An 18,195-nucleotide genomic window follows, 5' to 3' on the forward strand; every position below is an offset into this window, starting at 1 on the left:
CCTGCAGTGGTTGGTTGTGCAGCCTGTGGTCAGTGTCCCCCTGGCCAGGTGGAAGGTGAGCAAGCCTACAGCCAGGTATGGGAACCAGCTGGCTTCTGGGAGAGTTGCTGCCTGGCAACTGTCTCCTGGAAAACAGCCCAGTAGGCACCAGGGCTGTCGATCCAGCGGTCCCAGTGCCCCCCAGGGGCTGAGCCTCTTGTCCCAAGGGGAGCTGGGCAGGGGGCAGGCTCAGGCCCCAGGGAGGCTACAATTGCCAAAGTGATCAGATGTGTAGAGGGAGGGTGTTTCTCTGTGGCAACAGCAGGTGGTCACCCCACAACACTGAGCAGCCCTGGTTTGACAGCCTTAGTGGACGTCTCCCTGAGTCAGACGCTTGAGTTTCAGTTCTTAGCCCCAACATGAGGTGCAGCCAGATGTCAGCTGCCACCCCACCCTGGTGCGGAAGTGTGCAGAGGTCCCGTTGTGCGGCCAGAAGGGGCTATATTTGAACACGGGATTCTGGTCCTGGTCCTCTCTGCCTCTGTGAAGCTTCTTCACTGCTGAAAGCATGTGATAAGGCAAACTGGAGAGTACAGAGGTCAGGGGAACGGGGGCTGGTGCCTGCCCCAACTGCAGACAGCTCTGGCTGTGCCCGTCACCCCACCCCACAGCGGGTGCGCAGGAAATGTCCCTGCTGCATGAAGTAGACTACTTCCTGTGAAGACACAGGCCTGGGGACAGGCAGGCGCTGGGGCCTGAGGCCCAGGGAGGCAGTACCAGGCGGCCGTTCTCAGGGCCAAGCCTTGGGTGGGAGCGCTGTATGCAACTGGCATAGGTGGTGTCCCCGGGACAGCCTTGGCTGGGCGACCATGGAGTGTGTGCTGCCAGCCCATCTCATTAGTGCCTGAGGCACTGCCCACTCCCCAGTCCTGAGTGCAACTCCTGAGAGCACCAGGTCAGGGGTGGCCCCCTCACCTCTCAAAACCTCTCAGCAGGGCAAAGCTCAGCTCTGCAGACCCCTCCCCCCCATTGTCCTAACAGCTCCTAAAACAGCACTGTGGGCAAGGGGACACCTAATGGCAGGGGACACCCCCTGCCAGGGTGAGGACAGGGAGGCAGCTATGTCACCCTCCCACACCACTCCAGGTCCCTCCTGGGATTGAGTTACCGGCCTGGTGGAGAGGCAGGAGCCCTGTCCCAGGGGCGGCCTCTGCGTGATGGCGATGGAGGCAGTGCTCGCAGGACCCGCCCACCGCCACCAGGGCCCTGTGCCAACTGACCCTGCTGCGTGTTATATCCACCTCTTCATAGGAGGGGCCGTGGCCCCTTTTACAGAAGAGAAAACCAGCTCCTGGGCCACGTGACCAGTCAGGGATGGTGGCTAGCCCCACTTGCCCACTAGGTGGCTCTTTGTCACCACGTTCTCTGAGTACATCCCACCCAAAGCCTCTTCCAGGTTCCCCCCTAGAACCAGGAAGGTGACAGGTCCTCACAGGAGGGTACAGGGCCTAGAAGCCTCGAGCAGGCCAACCTGGCCCTCAAATGGGGTCAAGTCCTGTGTAGTGCAGGGCTGATGGGAATTTGGGGTTTGTCTGACTATAGGAGTCACTTAGGTGCTGGGAGCCACCATCCCTTACCTATAAGCTGGGGACAGGACCCTCCTCCAACCAGGGCAGGGGGAGAATTAAGTGGGAGTCTGTGCCAGGACCACTTGTCAAGTCACTTGTGAACTGGCCAGGGGCCCACCCTCCAGCTGCTTCTGCCACCTGCAGGCACTGCTGCTGCTGGGGGCCGCCGCCCTGGCCTGCCTGGCCCTGGACCTCCTCTTCCTGCTCTTCTACTCCTTCTGGCTGTGCTGCCGGCGGCGCAAGAGTGACGAGCACCTGGATGCCGACTGTTGCTGCACGGCCTGGTGTGTCATCATCGCCACGCTGGTCTGCAGGTGAGCTGGCTGGGGCCACGCAGGCACTGACCGGTGGGCAGGGCGTGGGATGGGACCAGGGCGGGCAGCAGGCTGCGTGCTCACGGCCCTGCCCTCTCCAGTGCGGGCATTGCAGTGGGATTCTACGGCAACGGGGAGACCAGCGATGGCGTCCATCGAGCCACCTACTCGCTCCGCCACGCCAACCGCACAGTGGCGGGGGTCCAGGACCGTGTGAGTGGGCTGGGAGGGTGTCTGCGGGCTGTCGACTGGTTCTGTGCATGCTGGTGGGTGGGGAGCCAGGTGCCTGCACCTGGCCTCAGCTCTGGCCATCCTGGAGGCAGGTGTGGGACACAGCAGCAGCCCTGAACCGCACGGCAGAGCCCAGCCTGCAGAGCCTGGAGCGGCAGCTGGCTGGGAAGCCAGAGCCCCTGCGGGCTGTCCAGCGACTGCAGGGCCTGCTGGAGACACTGCTGGGCTACACTGCTGCCATCCCCTTTTGGAGGAACCCAGGCGTGTCTCTGGAGGTGCTGGCTGAGCAGGTGGATCTCTATGACTGGTACAGGTATGACCAAGTCCTCTTCCCTGCCTGCCTACACCTGGGTCAGTCATCACCCTCTTCTGCACTTTGTTCTTAGCAACTAATACTTGAGGCCTTATGTTGGGGGGGCAGGGCAGCTGGAGGCCACTGGCAATGACAGGAATCCCCCTAGTGGACAGGCCCTGACACCGGTCCCTGCATCCTAGGACTGCCTGTGGGTACCAGGCTGTTTGCCTTGCTCTGCCTGGCCCGTGCTGCCCTTCCTCCCCAGCCCCACCTGTGTGCCTAGCCCACACCCATGTGTGCCCGCAGGTGGCTGGGCTATCTGGGCCTGCTGCTGCTCGATGTCATCATCTGCCTCCTGGTGTTGGTGGGCCTCATTCGCAGCTCCAAGGGCATCCTGGTTGGGTGAGTCTTGGGGGAGGTGGGCCACCTGTGGGCTGGCGGGATAGAGCGGCAGGTGAGGCCCCCAAGGCACTATCTCCTCATTAGCCACAGTCTCCAGGGGACTCATGAGGCTCTCCTCACTGGCCTGCCTGAAGTGGCTTCTCACAGAGAGGCCTGCTCTGAGGTGCTCCTGTGACCAGAACCATAGGCCACTCCCCCAGCCCAGTCTTGGTGGCTTGCTGTGTTCCTCTTTGGGACAGTCTGTGGGTACCTGTGGAGTGGAGACCTGGAGCCACCTGCCCAGGGCCCAAGTGCTAAGGGATCCCAGGAGACCAGGAGCAGGAGCTGGGGAGTGTGGTGCCTGCTTCCACTCCTCCACCTTCAGGTAGAAGCAGCCCACTCACCAGGCTGGCATCCTTGGGCAGGTCAGTACCAAGCCTCAGTCTCTTCTGAAGGACAGTGATAGTTTGCCCAAAGGGTGACTATAAGGTGCTGTCGCTGACCCTCCCTGAGCAGTCACCAGCCACATCCTAGCTCCTACTTGGGCCTGGTGCTAGGAGAGTCCAGAACACTCTAGCCCCCACCATGTGGTACACACAGGCCTTGGAGGGATGAATAAACAAAACATGCCACACATCAGAGGTGACAGTACCCTGGAGAAGCATAAAGCCAGGCAGGTGGCCAGGCAGTCTTCAGTGTGTACACTGTACCCAAGAAGCCCTGAGAGAGGATGTCAGAGCAGAGGCCCTAGGGAGGAGGGATGCTCCGACACGTGAGGAAGGACAGTTGACAGGTGCATAGGCCTGCAGGGTTGGGGAGGGAGCCGTGTGCAGAGCTGCAGTGGGGCCTGTGTGACTGGGAACCAGCAGAGGCCAGTAAGGGAGGGCCAGCCACGCAGACAGGGACCCTCCCTGGCATGGGGTAGGCTGTGCCCGGTGGAGTTGGAGCCCAGGGGTTGTGGGGGAGGGGCTGCACAGCCTCTTAGGCTGCTTTGTGGACAGTTGACTGCAGAGCCAGCGTGAAAGTTGCAGAGTCTTGTCTTCCACGTAGATAGCCCTAGGAAAGGGACTCAGGGACAAGCAGGGCAAGGCCCAGGGAGCCACCTAGTCTTGGAGTTGAGCCAGGAGGAGGATCTCTTCAGGTGGTGGGCAGCTCTGGCTGAGACCAGGCCTTGAGAGGAGTCAGAGCCCCTTTGTGGATCAGACTCCCAGGTGTGCTCTGAACCTAGCCTTCCAGCCTGCAGCCCAGCAAGTGGCATGTCCCCTACCCCCAAGCCTAGGGGCTGCTGACCGGCTCTCTTTGCCCCAAGGGTCTGCCTGTTGGGGGTACTGGCCCTGGTCATCAGCTGGGGTGCGCTGGGCTTGGAGCTGGCCGTGTCTGTGGTGAGTGGCCAGGGGACCAGTAATCCCTGTCTGCTGGGCCTGGGTGTGGGGAGAGGGGAGGGGGGCAGCCACACTCCTCTCCCTTTTCCTCTTGCACTGGGTTGCCAGGTCCTGCCCTTGGACACAGAGCATGTCCATGCCCCCCATATTCCCACTTAGTCTGCTTTCCTGAGCTGAAAACAGACCCTGGGATCAGGTTCTGCCCCCCCTAAGAGCCCAGGGTGGGACATAGCCTTCCTTAGAGGCCCAGCTTGGTCACCCCCTCTTCGTTGCCCACACCCACCCAGGGCTCCAGTGACTTCTGTGTAGACCCCGACACCTATGTGACCAAGATGGTGGAGGAGCATTCGGTGCTGAGTGGGGGTGAGTCTGCATCTGCCTCAGAGCCTATCCCTGGGTAGGCTGAACAAAGAGTGAGGTAAAGAGGCCGAGCTTTATTCTTGGGGGAAGCCATTGGATGGGGAAGTGGAGAGACGTGAGCTGTGACGCAATATCCTTGTAAATTCTTCAGGCTGCTGGGAAGACATGAGGGCTGGGGGAGGCGGTTGGACTCCTGCAGACAGGAAATAGCAGTGGCTTGCTTGAGCAGGTGGGGGCTTGGAATAGGGATAAGGGAGCTTGGAAGGCAGGGCTGGCAGGACTTCCTAATGAGCTGTCTTTGGGGAGAGAAACAGGAGCCTTTACCTGCTCTGATGGCCCCTGGACTCCTGGAGGCTTGATGGAACTATAGACCCCTGAGCCAAGAGCAGGTGCTGGTGTGGGGAGACCCTAGCCCACCCACTGTCGCCGCTTCAGAGCAAAGCTGCACACTGCAGGGACCCTGCTCCCGGTGGAGGGCTAAACCTCAGCCATGATCTCCCTGGAGACCATGGCTCTTCCTCACACACATACTTACATGTGCAGACATGTGTGTGTAAGCACACAAGCAGGTGTTTGCATGCATACATACATGCACCTGTGCACACTTGCAACACATGCAGGTGTGTACACACACAGCTGTGTTGCAGACACACGTGCACTGGCATAGACACAGCTGCACAGATGGCCACTTCCTCAGTCACTGCATCCTCTCTCCACAGACATCCTGCATTACTACCTGGCCTGTTCGCCCCGTGCCACCAACCCTTTCCAGCAGGTGAGAGCCCGGGCTGGTCCTGGAAGGTGGAAGCCTATGTGGGAGGGGCTAAGCAGGCCTATGCCCCACCCCACAACCCAGCTGCCTGCAGCCCTGGGACTGCAGGCACTGTGCAGAGGCAGCCAGGGGAGTGGCCTTGGGCACAAGCCTTTTGTGGTGACTTGCTCAGTGCCACCACACCCTGGGTCTGCTTTTAATCCTTGGGTTGCCCTTGACCACCCTCGTGGGCAGAGGCAATCTGAATGCTCACCTTCAGGCAGGTGTGGGAGGCGCCTGGGATACTTCAGTAGGGTGACACCTATTCTAGTGTCCTGGTTGTGGAATTAAAGACTTCAGTAGCACCAGCTGGCCAAACCCTTCACCCAGTGCCTGTCATTGTACCCGGATCACACCACTCTTGGGTGCTTAAGACTGTGGGCATTGAGGATGTCCTGTGGGCTCCCAGGTGGGCTGCTGTGCTCTCTGGAGGGCCCAGGGCCCCTGTCACCATCTCAGGGTCTGTTGTCCCTGGGCGTCTAGGTAGCTGGGGGATCAGGGGGTACCCTGCAGCTTGCAGGGTGGAGCCAGCACAGCAGCCCACCTGGGAGCCCGCAGGCCACCCTGGGTGGAAGGGGTGTGAGGGAAGGTGGGTGCCTGCTGCTGGAGACGTGCCTTTCTGTTGAGCAGAAGCTGTCAGGCAGCCACAAGGCTCTGGTGGAGATGCAAGACGTTGTGTCTGAGCTCCTGAGAAACGTCCCACGGGACCACCCAGCCACCAAGGTGAGGGGCTGGGGTGTTTCCCCTTTTCCTATAGAGCCTCTTTTTTCCTCTCCTCCCTTTACCCTTTGCTCCTTTTTCCTGGGGATTTTTGGTAGGTTTTTTAAAAATTTTTTATTTTAAAAGTAATGCAGGGGCTGGGGTTGTAGCTCAGTGGTAGAGTGCTTGCCTAGCACGTGTGAGGCACTGGGTTCCATCCCCAGCACCACATAAAACTAAACAAAATAAAATTATTGTGTTCATGTACAACTAAATATATTTTTTTAAAAAAGTAATGCAAAACTCTTTGTATTAAAAGGTGATGGGTTAACCAGGCACAATGGCTAATGCCTCATGCCTGTAATCCCAGTGACTTAGGAGGTCAAGGCAAGGAGGATCATGAGTTCAAAGCCAATGTCAGCAATTTAGGCCCTAAGCAACTTATTGAGACCCTGTCTCTAAATAAAATAATAAAAGGGCTGGGGATATGACTCAGTGGCTAAGTACCCCTGAGTTCAATCACCAGTACCAAAAAACAAAAACAAACAAACACAAACCAAAACCAAAACCAAACAAAAAAACGGAGGTGAGGGTTCAAGTGCCATGGCACACATCTGGAATTATAGCAACTCAGGAGATTGAGACAGGAAAATCCCAAGGTCAAGGCCAACCTTGTCTCAATAAAAAATAAAAAGTTCTGGGGATGTCATAAAGTCCTCCCTGGGTTCAATCCCTAGTACCACAGAGAAAAAAAAAGAGAAATGGAAGACTAGAGATGTAGCTCAGTCATAGAGCATTCACCTACCATTACTGCGCTTCATACATAAGGCCCTGAGTCCCATCCTGAGCACCACCAAAAAAAGAAAGAAGGAAAAGAAGGTGGGGGGAGGGTGGAGATGGAAACAGATGAAGAAAGTAAGACCCATTCGGGGCCAGCGTTCTAGAATCTGAAGGGATTGTTGCTTTCCCCTGTAGCATTCTTGACCCTGAACATTTGTGCACTAAAAAATATGTTGATAAACTCCTAACAAAACCTCAAATCTTCTTGGAGGTGTCTGGGTGCCCCATGGGTATCCCTACTCCTGCAGGTACCTCCTCAGTGCTGGGGACAGGAAGGGAAGGTGTTGTCTGTGGGTTCTCCAGTGGGAGTGGTGGGCCCTTCTCTAAGAAACCTCACAAACTCACACGAGTGACCATGAACATGTACACCCACACGTGCACACGCATGACCTTCTTGATCTCACACTTAGCGTGGCAGAGAATCCTTTGGGTGCTTTGCCATTGAGCAGGTAGAGAGGCGCATCAGTCTGCTAGGAACACCGTCACAGCCCCACAGATGGGTGACTGGAAAAGCAGACATGTTCCTGAGCCCTGGAGTCTGGAAATCCAAGCTCGAGTGTGGACAGTGCCTCCTGAGGGCCAGCTCTCCTGAGGCCACCCTCCACAACTCGCAGCTGCTGCCTTCTCCCCGTGACCTCCCAGGGTTGTCGCTCTGTGTGTGTGTGTGTCCTGATCTCGTCACATCAGGAAACCAGCTGACTGAACTGAGGCCACTGGGTGGCCTCATTTCACCTTGAGCCCCTCTCTCAAGGCCCTTCTCCAGGTACACTTACATTCTGAGGTGCTGGGGGTCAGGACGTTAGCACAGGAAGTCAGAGGACACAGCTCAGCCCATAACGTTGGGTTCTATTTTCCGGAAATCCATTTCAGGACCATAGAGCATCCTTAGACTCGTCAGAGGAAGCTGCACCGTGTGCACGCGGGGAGCCACTGCCAGCCATGGGCGTTCCGTTCTCTGTGTTAGGATGGGTCTCTGCACAAGCACACGCACCTGTGAACACACAGATGCACCACAGAATCAAGCTCGCTCCATTCAGAGACATTTGCTTACTGTTTTCTCATTTAATATGTCTTGAGGATCTTTCCTCATGTTTCACTCTTCCTTAAAATAGGATTTTTAAAGGCAGAGCCAGGCCCCAGTATCCCTGGGTCCCGCCTCCAGACTCCAGTTTCACCATTCTTTTTTTTCCTCCTTTTTGGTACTAGGGATTGAACCGAGGAACTTCACCAATGAATCACATCCCCAGCCCTTTTTTATGTTTTATTTTGAGACAGGGCCTTACTAAGTTGCTTAGGGCCTTGCTAATTTGCTGAGGCTGGCCTCAACTTGTGATTCTCCTGCCTCAGCCTCCTGAGTCACTGGAATTACAAGCCACTGTGCCCGGCCAGTTTCAACATTTCTGAAGGTCCCAGGGTCCTCAGGACCTACACCAAGGCCACAGACTCAAGGATAGTCACAGTGGCAGGTTATGGGGTAGAGGTTGACCTGGGGACTCTGAGGGAGGCATGGCTGGCTTGTTGACCTCTAGTGGTGAATACCCCCAGGACCCCCTGCTCCGCATCCAGGAGGTGCTCAACGGCACGGAGGTGAACCTGCAGCACCTCACTGCCCTGGTGGACTGTCGTAGCCTGCATCTGGTGAGGTGGCCACTGGGGATGGGTGTAGGCAGCTGGCGGGGATGGCGGGGAGGGGTGCTGCAGGGCAGAAGTGGGTGGCCCTCGGGGAAAAGGGACTCGTGGGCAGTCTGGGCTCAGGCAGCTTGTGTGCCTCACACTATCGCTGTCTTCGTCTGGTCCCTGCCACCTCAGGACTACGTGCAGGCGCTCACAGGCTTCTGCTATGATGGCGTCGAGGGCCTCATCTACCTGGCCCTCTTCTCGTTTGTCACAGCCCTCATGTTCAGCTCCATTGTCTGCAGCGTCCCGCACACCTGGCAGCAGAAGAGGTGAGGGCTCAGGGAGGTCCTGGAGCTTGGCCCAGGCCACAGGGGACACAGGATGCTTTAGGGAACAAGCCCTCTGGACCCCCAGCTCCCAGTCCCCAGAGGTGAGGAACCAATGCCTCCTCACCTCACAACACTCCGAGCCTCCGCAGCATCTCTGAGGCCTCCAGCACCCAGGCGAACGTCCCGTTTCACTGAAGGACTGAGCCTCCAGGAGCTCCAGCCTGGCTGGCCTCAGAATGTCTCATCTGTGCCCCCAGGTGCAGGTGTGCAAAGCTGTGGGTGGAGAGGCGAGCTTTGTAGGCTCAGCTTCTACCCGGGGTGGTCCAGGTGGCTGTGGCCTTCTGCTGGGTGACTAGGATGGAAGGCAGCTCTCACAGAGCTACTATGTCTTTTGAAATGGGTGTCCTGGTGGCCCCTGCCTCAGTTTCCTGAAGTTAGAACTGGCTGGACCCTGGGGTATGAGAATTCTGGGCTCCTTCCCCTGCCAAGGCCCTCACGGTCCATCTCCAGACCTTCTGCCTCCCTCCCATTTGGGCAATGGCTGCTTCCTGATGGCCCAGTGTGGATGGTTCAGCCCAGATTTCTGCCCCTTGCCTGGATTTCTATTCTTCCTCCTTGTGATGGTGATGGTGATAGAGGTGGATGATAGTGGTAATGGATTGGCTGTGATGGTGATAGTGACGGGCAATGATGATGTTGGTGGTGCTGATAATGGTAGTGATGTTGATGGTGGTGGTGATGATGGTAATGGTAATTATTGTGATAGTGATGGTGGTGAAGGTGACTGTGATAATAAAGTCAGCAGCTACAGAGGAGTGACCAAGAGCACTACCCTGGAGCCCCATAGCTAGAGTCAGATCCTTGCTTGTCATGTGACTCTGGACAAGTCACTTAACCACCCTGGCCTTAGCATCCCTAACCATAAAAAGGGAGTTGTGGGCTGGGATGTAGCTCAGTTGGTAGAGTACTTGCCTTGCAAGCACAAGGCCCTGGGTTTGATCCCCAGCACTGCCAAAAAAAAAAAAAAAGAAAAGAAAAAGAAAAAGGGAGTTGTAAGAGGACACCCCTGGAGGATCCGGTGGACATTGGTTGGGTCCCACACTGGGCGTAGCTGGTGGACACCACTCAACAGCAGTTCCGCTCGCTGTCCCACTCTGAACTCACCATCCAGCAGCTCCCCCCACCCCACCTCCCCCAGGGGGACCCGCACCTTCTTTTAATAAGCAAACAGCCAGTGTAGCCCTGTGCAGGCTGTGCAGCAGGGTCTGGCACTCAGGTGACCACGTGGTCTTTTAGCACCAACTGCAGAGAACAAAGCTGAGGCTCAGAGCCAGTCAAGAGGCCCCTGAGTCTGCAGAGTATATGTGCACAGCCAGGACTGGACGCAGGTGTCTGCACCAGACCTAACCCCCACAGGTCTGGTGGCAGTTCCCTCCTGCTGGGCCTGAGCCTGTGCTGGGTGTCCCTCCCTGCAGAGGCCCCGATGAGGATGGGGAGGAGGAGGCTGCCCCAGGGCCACGGCAGGCACACGACAGCCTCTACCGCGTGCACATGCCCAGCTTGTACAGCTGTGGCAGCAGCTATGGCAGTGAGACCAGCATCCCGGCTGCAGCCCACACTGTCAGCAACGCCCCGGTCACTGAGTACATGTGAGTATGGGAGCAGGATGGGCAGCCCAGGCAGTCAGGCAGAGCTGAGCCTAGGCCAGCGCACATGCTCGCTTGAGTCCCTGGGGCTGGCAGCACATCAGCTACAGCTTCCAGCGTGGATCCAGCCTGGGACTCGCTTGCAAGAACGGAGGGTGGCGGAGGCACGCAGGGCCTGTGCTGCCGCCGCTATGACTGGGGCGGCAGCAGGGCTGGGTGCCCCAGGCTTCAGGTGGAGTGGCCTGGCGCTGAGTGCCTCCCGCCCCCAGCTGAACCTGGTCAAGGGGCCATGATCAGATGGACAGTCCGTTTCTAGGCCAAGGGCTAACTTCGTGGTGGGCAGGCAGCCAGCTGGGAGGTGGGCTCCGACTAGGCTGAGGAGGCAGGAGGGCACTGTGGGCCCACTGACCTGTTGTCCAGGGTCTCAGGTCCTTCAGCAAGACCAAGGTGCCCACCCCTGTACAAGTCAGCATGGAAGACAGGTCAGACAGAACTGGGTGGGCACAGGGTCTGCCTGGCTCTAGGAAGGGCCCTCTTGACCTGGAGCTAGGACCACTGTGACCAGTGGCCACTCACAGCCTCTATCTCCTCACCTCTCAGGAGCCAGAATGCCAATTTCCAGAACCCCCGCTGTGAGAACACCCCCCTCATTGGGCGCGAGTCCCCACCGCCCTCAGTAAGTCTCAGGGCTGGGTGGGGGGACCTTGGCCTTGTTGCTCTGGCGTGGCTCTCACAGGCAGCATGGGCTCTGGGGGCAGCTGTGAGCCTTTAGTGCTGGGGCCATGGGGTTCTTCCCAGCTGGGACCTCTCCAGTGGATGGGACTAGGTGGGCCCATCAGCTCCCGCTCGCCATGAAGAGCCTCATGGTCCAGGGAGGCAGCCGCAGGGGCCAGCAGCCCAGCAGCCCAGCTCCTGGCTTTCTTGGGGAAGGCAGGCAGGTAGCAAGGTGTGACTCCGCTGCGTTCTCTGAGCTGCACTGCCCAGGGTCCTGCTGCTCTTTTCCCACTCTCCTCCTGGCCCAGTAGGGTTGCCCGTCCCTTCTCGGGGTCCAGCCTTGCTTCCTTTCCTTCCTTCCTTTTCCTGGGTGTTCAGCCGGTCTTGATCCCTGGCTCTTCTCGTCTGGACCTGGTATTTCTTCTGACCTTGGAAGTGAAACAAGGACAGGGCGATTTGGTGCCAGAGGAAAGGAACTCATGGAGAGGCTGGGGCCGTGGGCTTCTCGTGGGGCTGGGCTGTGAGATCAGGGCTGGAGAGGCTGAAGCCACTGTGTTCAGAAACAGCCACCCGCAAGGCAGACCCAGAGCACAGGAGGGCCTGGGTTGCCCAAGTCCCGGACCAGGGGCTGTAAGCCCACAGGCCATCCCCAACTGCGGTCCTCACCCTTGGCCCCACTGGCCCCACAGCCTGCTCCGGGCCAGCTGCGCCCTGGCGTTGAGGATGCCCCCTCTCTTTCTCTCTCTCCTGCACCCTCCCACCCCGGGCCCTCCTAGCGCTATCTGGCTGCCCTGGACTCTGGCAGCCACGCGGGCTGGCAGTTTAAGCCCATGGACAGTGCCCGAACGCTGTGGTAGCTGTGCCCTCAGAGTGACAGGTACTGACCACCCTGTCCCCGCCCGCACGGCCACCCGCCTGCGCCTCCATGCCTCCTGCCCTTCTCTCACCACCACCCTCCCCCAACACTGGCCTTGGGCTCCACTGCTCCAGCACCAGCCGTGGGCAGCACAGCCCAGCCGGAGACCTCCATTACTGGCCCCCGTTCGCCGGTCTTACAGTGGGCAGTGAGCCCCAGTCCAGGCTTCCCCTGCCCATCTCCCAGCCCAGCCACCCAGCCTTTGGGGACTCTGCCACCAGCTGCAATTGGCCCCAGCCCCTCCTGTCACCTCACAGTGAGGGAAGCATCTACCCAGGCCCCTTGTGCACCTGGGCTTGAGAGCAGAGCTTGGCCCCTGGGTGTGCGGCCCTAGGCCCAGCCCTGCCTGTCCGCCAGTGCACACCAGTATGCAGACGGCATGCAAGCTTCTCCTGCTGTTCCCGGGTAGCAGTGTGGGCACCTGCTTGGGCTTCTTTAGGGGTCTGGGATGCTGCCCACGGTCCCATCCTACCTCCTATCCCTGCTGCATGACCATGAATGACATGGCTCCCGGTGTCCTGCTCCTCCTCCCCTGCTCTGGCCGCCTCACAGGCTGCTCGAAACCTTGTAGGCGCTCCAGGAGGGCTCTCCGGGACCCAGGGGGCGTTTCTCTGTGGTTCTGGGGGCTATGAGGACCACTTTGGGTTGGTGGAGTTAGCCAGGCCTCCTTAGCACTGCCGACCTTTGCCCCCACTGTGGGCACGCAAGCCCTGCACAGTCTCAGCACCTGCCTATCCACGCGTGTTCCTACTGAGCACACATGCCACACGCATTTGCACGCACACATGTGCTACTTGAGGCCTCTGCTCTGGTTGGGTGAGGGTGGCCAAGCTATGCAGGCCATCTGCAGGGCCAGTTGTCCCTGTCCCTGACTGAAACCAGAGAGGCCCACAGTTTGGTCTCCCACCTGAGTGGGCAGAAGCAGCACTCCAGCCTGGGTGTCTGTCCCTCCTTCCCTGGGGTGACAGGGCAGAGTGACCATGGGCTGGAGGCTGGGCCTCCTGATACCTGTGGGCCTTGCCAGCAGTGAACTGGCTCAGGAGGACCTGCCCCAAGCAGGCCTTGGCCTGGCGTGTGTGTGACCTTCAGGTCCTGGGTTTGCGGAGTGCTGTGACTCCTAGGGGTGGCAGAGTTCTGCCTGACCAGATGCCCAGATGCCAGCAGTGTGGGCGGGGTGATGAGATGAATGTGATCCAAGGGAGGGGACTTCTCTCGGGGGCCACCAGCTCCCTCAGCTGCATCCTGTCCTCGATACAGGCCCCCAGCCCCTTCTCTTAGGGCTCTGCCAGCTGTGCATTGTGCTCCCATCCGCCTCCCAAGAGTTGGCTCTGGCTCATCCTGCTGAGGACCACGCCGAGGAGGCCTCTGGCTGCCCTGGCCCTGCCTGGGACCCTGCTGACCCCTCCCTCCCTCCCTCCCTCTCTCCTCCAGTACACCTCCAGCATGAGAGCCAAATACCTCGCCACGAGCCAGCCTCGCCCTGACTCCAGCGGCAGCGGGCACTAGACTGCACACCGGTCAGCCACCTGCCCCACGTGCCAATCGTCCCACCCCTCCTGTGCCAGCACTGCTGCTTCCACCTGTGGCCGCCCACCGGACCCTCTGCATGCCACTCCAGGCCAGCCCGGGCGCATCTGCAGCCCCTCACCTTCCCTCTCCCTTCCCCACAGGGGGCACAGAGGTGCCCGGCACGAGCTGTGGGTCAGGTTGAAAAGTGAGGGCCATGGCCCACACCCTGACTGGGGACACGCACCTGGACGGCCGTCACCACCACCCTGGCCCTGCCTGGCCACCACTCCCGCATCCTTCTGCCTTCTTGGATTCACTGAGCCCTGGTGCTTCTGTCCCCACACCCTCCCTCTGCAGGTGGCCCTCCAGACTGTCCGCTGCCTGGCCCTCAAGTGCTGGCCTCCCTGGGGCCTCCCCTGCTTCTGCCCTCATGCTTCTGTGGACCACGTCTTAGTTCACAGGCACAACAGGAGCTCTCTGCCTGGCACCGCTGGCCACAGGGACAGGTGATCTTCGCAAGCAGGCCCTCCCGTGGCCCTCTGTGCACCTCTGCAGCGTCTGTGGCGCCTGCCTTCTCACCCACGCAGCTCGCCTGCCCACCCCACCCCTCCCGCCAGCTGCCCAGAGCCTCTCGAGGGAGGCCCTTCCTCTGCCTCCTGCCCAGCCTCGCTTTCTCCCTCAGCGCCTACCCAGCTCTCCACAGACAGCAGGTGCCGTGCAGAGCCTGGGTCACTGGCCTCCAGTGCTGGCCACCCTCTTGGTGCCAAACCCCCTCCCCCGTCCCAAAGACTCGGCAGCTCCCTCTGGTTTGGGTTTTGCACTAACCACGTTCATCATCTCCAGGGCGGGCTGGGCGGCAGGCTGAGCGGCCCCCGCCGCCCCCTTTCCTCTCCTCAGTTCCACTTCCATCCAGGACAGCACCGTGTCCCTGGGGCCCAGCCTCAGGGGCTGGACCTTAGCTGGCTGTGAATGTGCCCATGGTCCCTGCCTGCCCCTCCTGGGACTAACCACTAACCTCACTCCCAGCCTCCTTGGATGCCCCGGCTGACCCAGAGCCAGCGAGCGTGACCCAAGCCTATCCTGGGGCCAAGGGCCAGGACGGCTGGCTGGGAGCCAGGGCTGGAGGAGCCGTTTTCTCTGTGGGGTGCTGCTGGGGATGGCCGAGACAACAGGCACCCCAAGGGCCTGATGACCCCTCCCTGGGCGGGAGGATAGTTCTTGGGGTCAGATACCCCACCCACTTTGGGCTGAGGTCCCAGCGGCCTCGGTCTCCCTATCTGTGAAGCGGGAACAAGGTTTCCCTGCGGTGCTTCTGGCTTTTCGTGTACGATGTTTGCTGTGCTTCCGGTGTGGAGGGTGGGGCCTCCCCAGATGGACTAGGAGGTTCTGCCCCTCCTGGCCCAGCCCAACCCAGCTGCCCCAGATGGCGAGATCCAGTGCAGGCTCTGGCCTGTGTGCCAAGGCCCAGGGCAGCCAGGAGGCTGCTGGACAGTGCAGGGGCCGTGGTTGGAGGCCCTGCAGTGGAGGCAGTTTACAGACCTCTGATCCTGCGGGAGTGGAGAGCAGGGCAGCTGCCTCCTGCGGAATGTCCTCGCCCCTCTGTGGGCGAGGGCCCACCACCTGCCCTTCCTCCCCAACCCTTCTTTGTGCTGGTGTCTGGGACCAAAAGTGGAGTGGGGCAGCAGAGTCAGTGGGCCTAGGGCCCCAAGCCTGGGCATCTGAGCCCCCCAGGCATGACCAAACCTCAGTGGAGGGGACTCTGTCTCTGGCCCCATTCGGCCTCATTCTGGGATCCTGTGGGGCCACCGAGGTGTGGCCACAGCCAACCCACCCAGTCTTTCCTCTGGGCCTGACCGGCCGGGTCCATAGGAAGGTGCTGCACCCCTGCCTGGGTGCCCACTGTGTGCTCTGGGGCCACTCGGAAGCACAAACGCAGCTGCGCGCTGCCCCGAGGCGAATGTGCATAGCATGAGAGGCGGGCGCTGCCCGGACGTGGCTGTGAACCTGTGCTGTCTTGGGATCCTGACCGTCGTGTGCGTGTGCCCGTCTGTGACTTCTCACCAAGGCTGAAGAAAGGGAAAGGGGCTCCCGCCCCAACTCAGCTGAGGGAGGGAGCGGCTCCTCTTTTGGTTTTATTTTTGTTATGAGTTTTTGGTGCCGCTTTCCTGACAACCCCCATCCCAGCGATCCCCACACCACCTGGGGCCCCAGGCCAGGACCTGCTGCCTGCTGGCTGCCACTCCCACCTGCCTCGGGTCCTGGAGCCTGTGGGGCTGGGAGGCCGCAGAGGGCTTGGCCACCAGCCAGGACCCAGTCCCTGGCCAGAGGAGCAGAAGAGTCCAGCTGGGACAGGAGACTTGCTGATGGGACCCCTCGCAGGCCTCCATGCCCTCCCCATGGCTGAGCAAGGTTTGGGCAGTGGACACCCGGTTGGGAGCAGTCCCCGACCTTTGCCCTGGAGCCCACCCACCCCATCGCACTATGCAATTCCACTTCCAAGCACCGTCGCTCCCCACCGGTCCCAGCTCGGGCGGCCCAGGAGGGTGTGGTCAGTTGGTAGCCCCAGGTGACCAGGGCCTTTAGTGTGGGATCTTTTTTTGTGTGTTGAACCATAATGGTTGTGTACCATATCCCTTTATATTTGTTATACTATAAATATATATATAATTTTGTTAAGACTTACCTCTTGATTTCTGCTCCTGCCCGCATCTTGCCCCACCCGCCCGCCCGTGTGAACTAACATCCAGCTGACCAGCCCTGCGCTTCCCCTCAGCCTCTGTAGGGCCATGGCTGTGTGTACTGTCGCTGTGTTTTTGTTTTTTAAAACTGGGTTTGGGGTTTGATTTTTATTTCTTTGGGGACTTTATTTTTCTGGCAAATACTAAAAATCTCGTCAATGTAATTTCTGTGGTTTCTATTCAGCTTGGGTTTCATGTTTTAAAATAAACACATTTTAAAAGACAGGCCTCTCTCCCTGAGTTGTTCTGGAGGGTCCCTGCTCTGGGCTGTGCGTGGCGCAGCCGTGTGCCCACTGTGCAGCGGGGCCTCAGGTTGGAGGAGGACTGAAGAGTCGCGTCCAGGCCAGAGGATGTGGGGAGGGCACAGGGTTAGCTCTGCCCTGCATCCTGGGCAGGTCCTGGCTGGTGGCTGGGGCAGTGTCACAGTGTGGGGACAGGATGTGGCTGAAAACCTGGCTTTGCCGGCCTACTGCTAGAATCATGGGGTGGGGAGTGTCATGAGAGGCTCCAGCAGAAGTGACAGTGCCTGGGCCAGCACAATCAGGTGGAGGGTCCCAGGGGCCAGGTCGGAGTCGGGTGGGTCACGACTCTCACTTCTCTTCCTGCTGGCAGCTCCTGGTGTCTCGAGGTCTGCACAGTCTCAGTGGGGCCTCCACCCCACCGTGGGCGGGAATGAGCTTTCCTGGTCTGCTCGCAGAAGGCTTGGGGAGGCCAAGTGGTTGCCCCAGGCCATCTGCACGTAGCCCTGTGGGTAACACCACCTACCCCGCGAACAGGCATCCGGCCCCCTGAACGTTGGGGGATATTTGTCTCCCTAGCCTGGGAACACAGGTGGCGGGCCAGCGGAAGACATCTTTGGCTCCAGCACCCACCAGGGTGAATGGGCAGGTGAGCTCTGAGGAGGAGTGCCGAGCCACATGGTGGAGGCGTTCACAGCTCTGGTGTCACAAGACAAGGAGAGTGACCTGGGGATATCTGGATTTAGGGGCCCAAAAGACATGACAGCCCCAGGCTTGGAGTGAGAGCCAGGGATGAGGAAAGTCCCCAGGCATGTCCTGCATTCTGGGACCTCAGTCCCCCAGGGAAGGTAAAAACCATCCTCTTGGTTCCTAACCAGGGATGGCGTGTCACCGTCAGCTGCCCCAGCAGGGTTAGGCCCAGACACTGCTCTAGGCTGGGTGCAGCCATGAAGCGGTCAAGGAGCTCGGCCCTGGTCAGCTCATACTCCCGTCAGACAAGATGGCCTTTGGTGTGTGTGTGGCCCAACCTGGGAAGACCTGGGTGAAGGGGTGAAGGGTGGGTGGTACAGGTGTGATTTTCAAAAGTCAGGAAGAGCCTTGAAGGATTATCTAGATTATCTAGCTATCTCTGGATTATCTAGGTGGACTGGATGTAATCACAAGGGTCCTCAGGAGAGGGAGGCAGGAGGCACTGTTGGAATAAGAGATCTGCAGGTCATCTCATCTGGTTGCCTTTTGCCATGTAGAATATCATAGTCACTGTGGAGGAGAGACTGGAGCTGGGATGTATGTGGCCCTCACTGCTGCTGTAACAAATGACTGCAGACGCACTTGACTTCAAACACACTGTGCTATGGTAGCAGATCTGGAGGTCAGAGCCTTTCTGGGCTCTTCTTTGTTGCGGGGCGGGTACCAGGGATTGAACCCTGGGACATTTAATCACTAACCCACATCCCAGCCCTTTTCGTTCTTTCTTTAGAGACAGGGTCTTGCTAAGTTGCTTAGGGCCTTGCTAAGTTGCTGAGGCTGGCTTTGAACTTGTGATCTTCCTGCCTCAGTCTCTCAA

General features: G+C 59.3%; 1 protein-coding gene across 2 annotated transcripts in view; it reads left to right on the top strand.

Moving 5' to 3' along the window:
- Positions 1-16,614, top strand: part of Ttyh3 (tweety family member 3) — a 28,403-nt gene extending 11,789 nt beyond the window's left edge. Inside the window, exons 2-15 of one of the 2 annotated variants that reach the window (XM_047533624.1) lie at positions 1,752-1,921; positions 2,023-2,134; positions 2,245-2,465; positions 2,754-2,849; positions 4,138-4,210; positions 4,498-4,573; positions 5,290-5,345; positions 6,012-6,104; positions 8,466-8,558; positions 8,730-8,866; positions 10,342-10,515; positions 11,113-11,188; positions 12,003-12,103; positions 13,574-16,614. In XM_047533624.1, coding sequence (XP_047389580.1) covers positions 1,752-1,921; positions 2,023-2,134; positions 2,245-2,465; positions 2,754-2,849; positions 4,138-4,210; positions 4,498-4,573; positions 5,290-5,345; positions 6,012-6,104; positions 8,466-8,558; positions 8,730-8,866; positions 10,342-10,515; positions 11,113-11,188; positions 12,003-12,083 — 1,458 coding nt within the window. In that variant the 3' untranslated portion in view covers positions 12,084-12,103; positions 13,574-16,614. The remainder of the gene's footprint in view (positions 1-1,751; positions 1,922-2,022; positions 2,135-2,244; positions 2,466-2,753; positions 2,850-4,137; positions 4,211-4,497; positions 4,574-5,289; positions 5,346-6,011; positions 6,105-8,465; positions 8,559-8,729; positions 8,867-10,341; positions 10,516-11,112; positions 11,189-12,002; positions 12,104-13,573) is intronic. The other variant, XM_047533625.1, reaches the window with a different exon arrangement.
- The last annotated feature ends 1,581 nt before the right edge of the window (positions 16,615-18,195 follow it).

Source organism: Sciurus carolinensis, chromosome 18 (assembly GCF_902686445.1).
Source record: "Sciurus carolinensis chromosome 18, mSciCar1.2, whole genome shotgun sequence".
Lineage (NCBI taxonomy): Eukaryota > Metazoa > Chordata > Mammalia > Rodentia > Sciuridae > Sciurus > Sciurus carolinensis.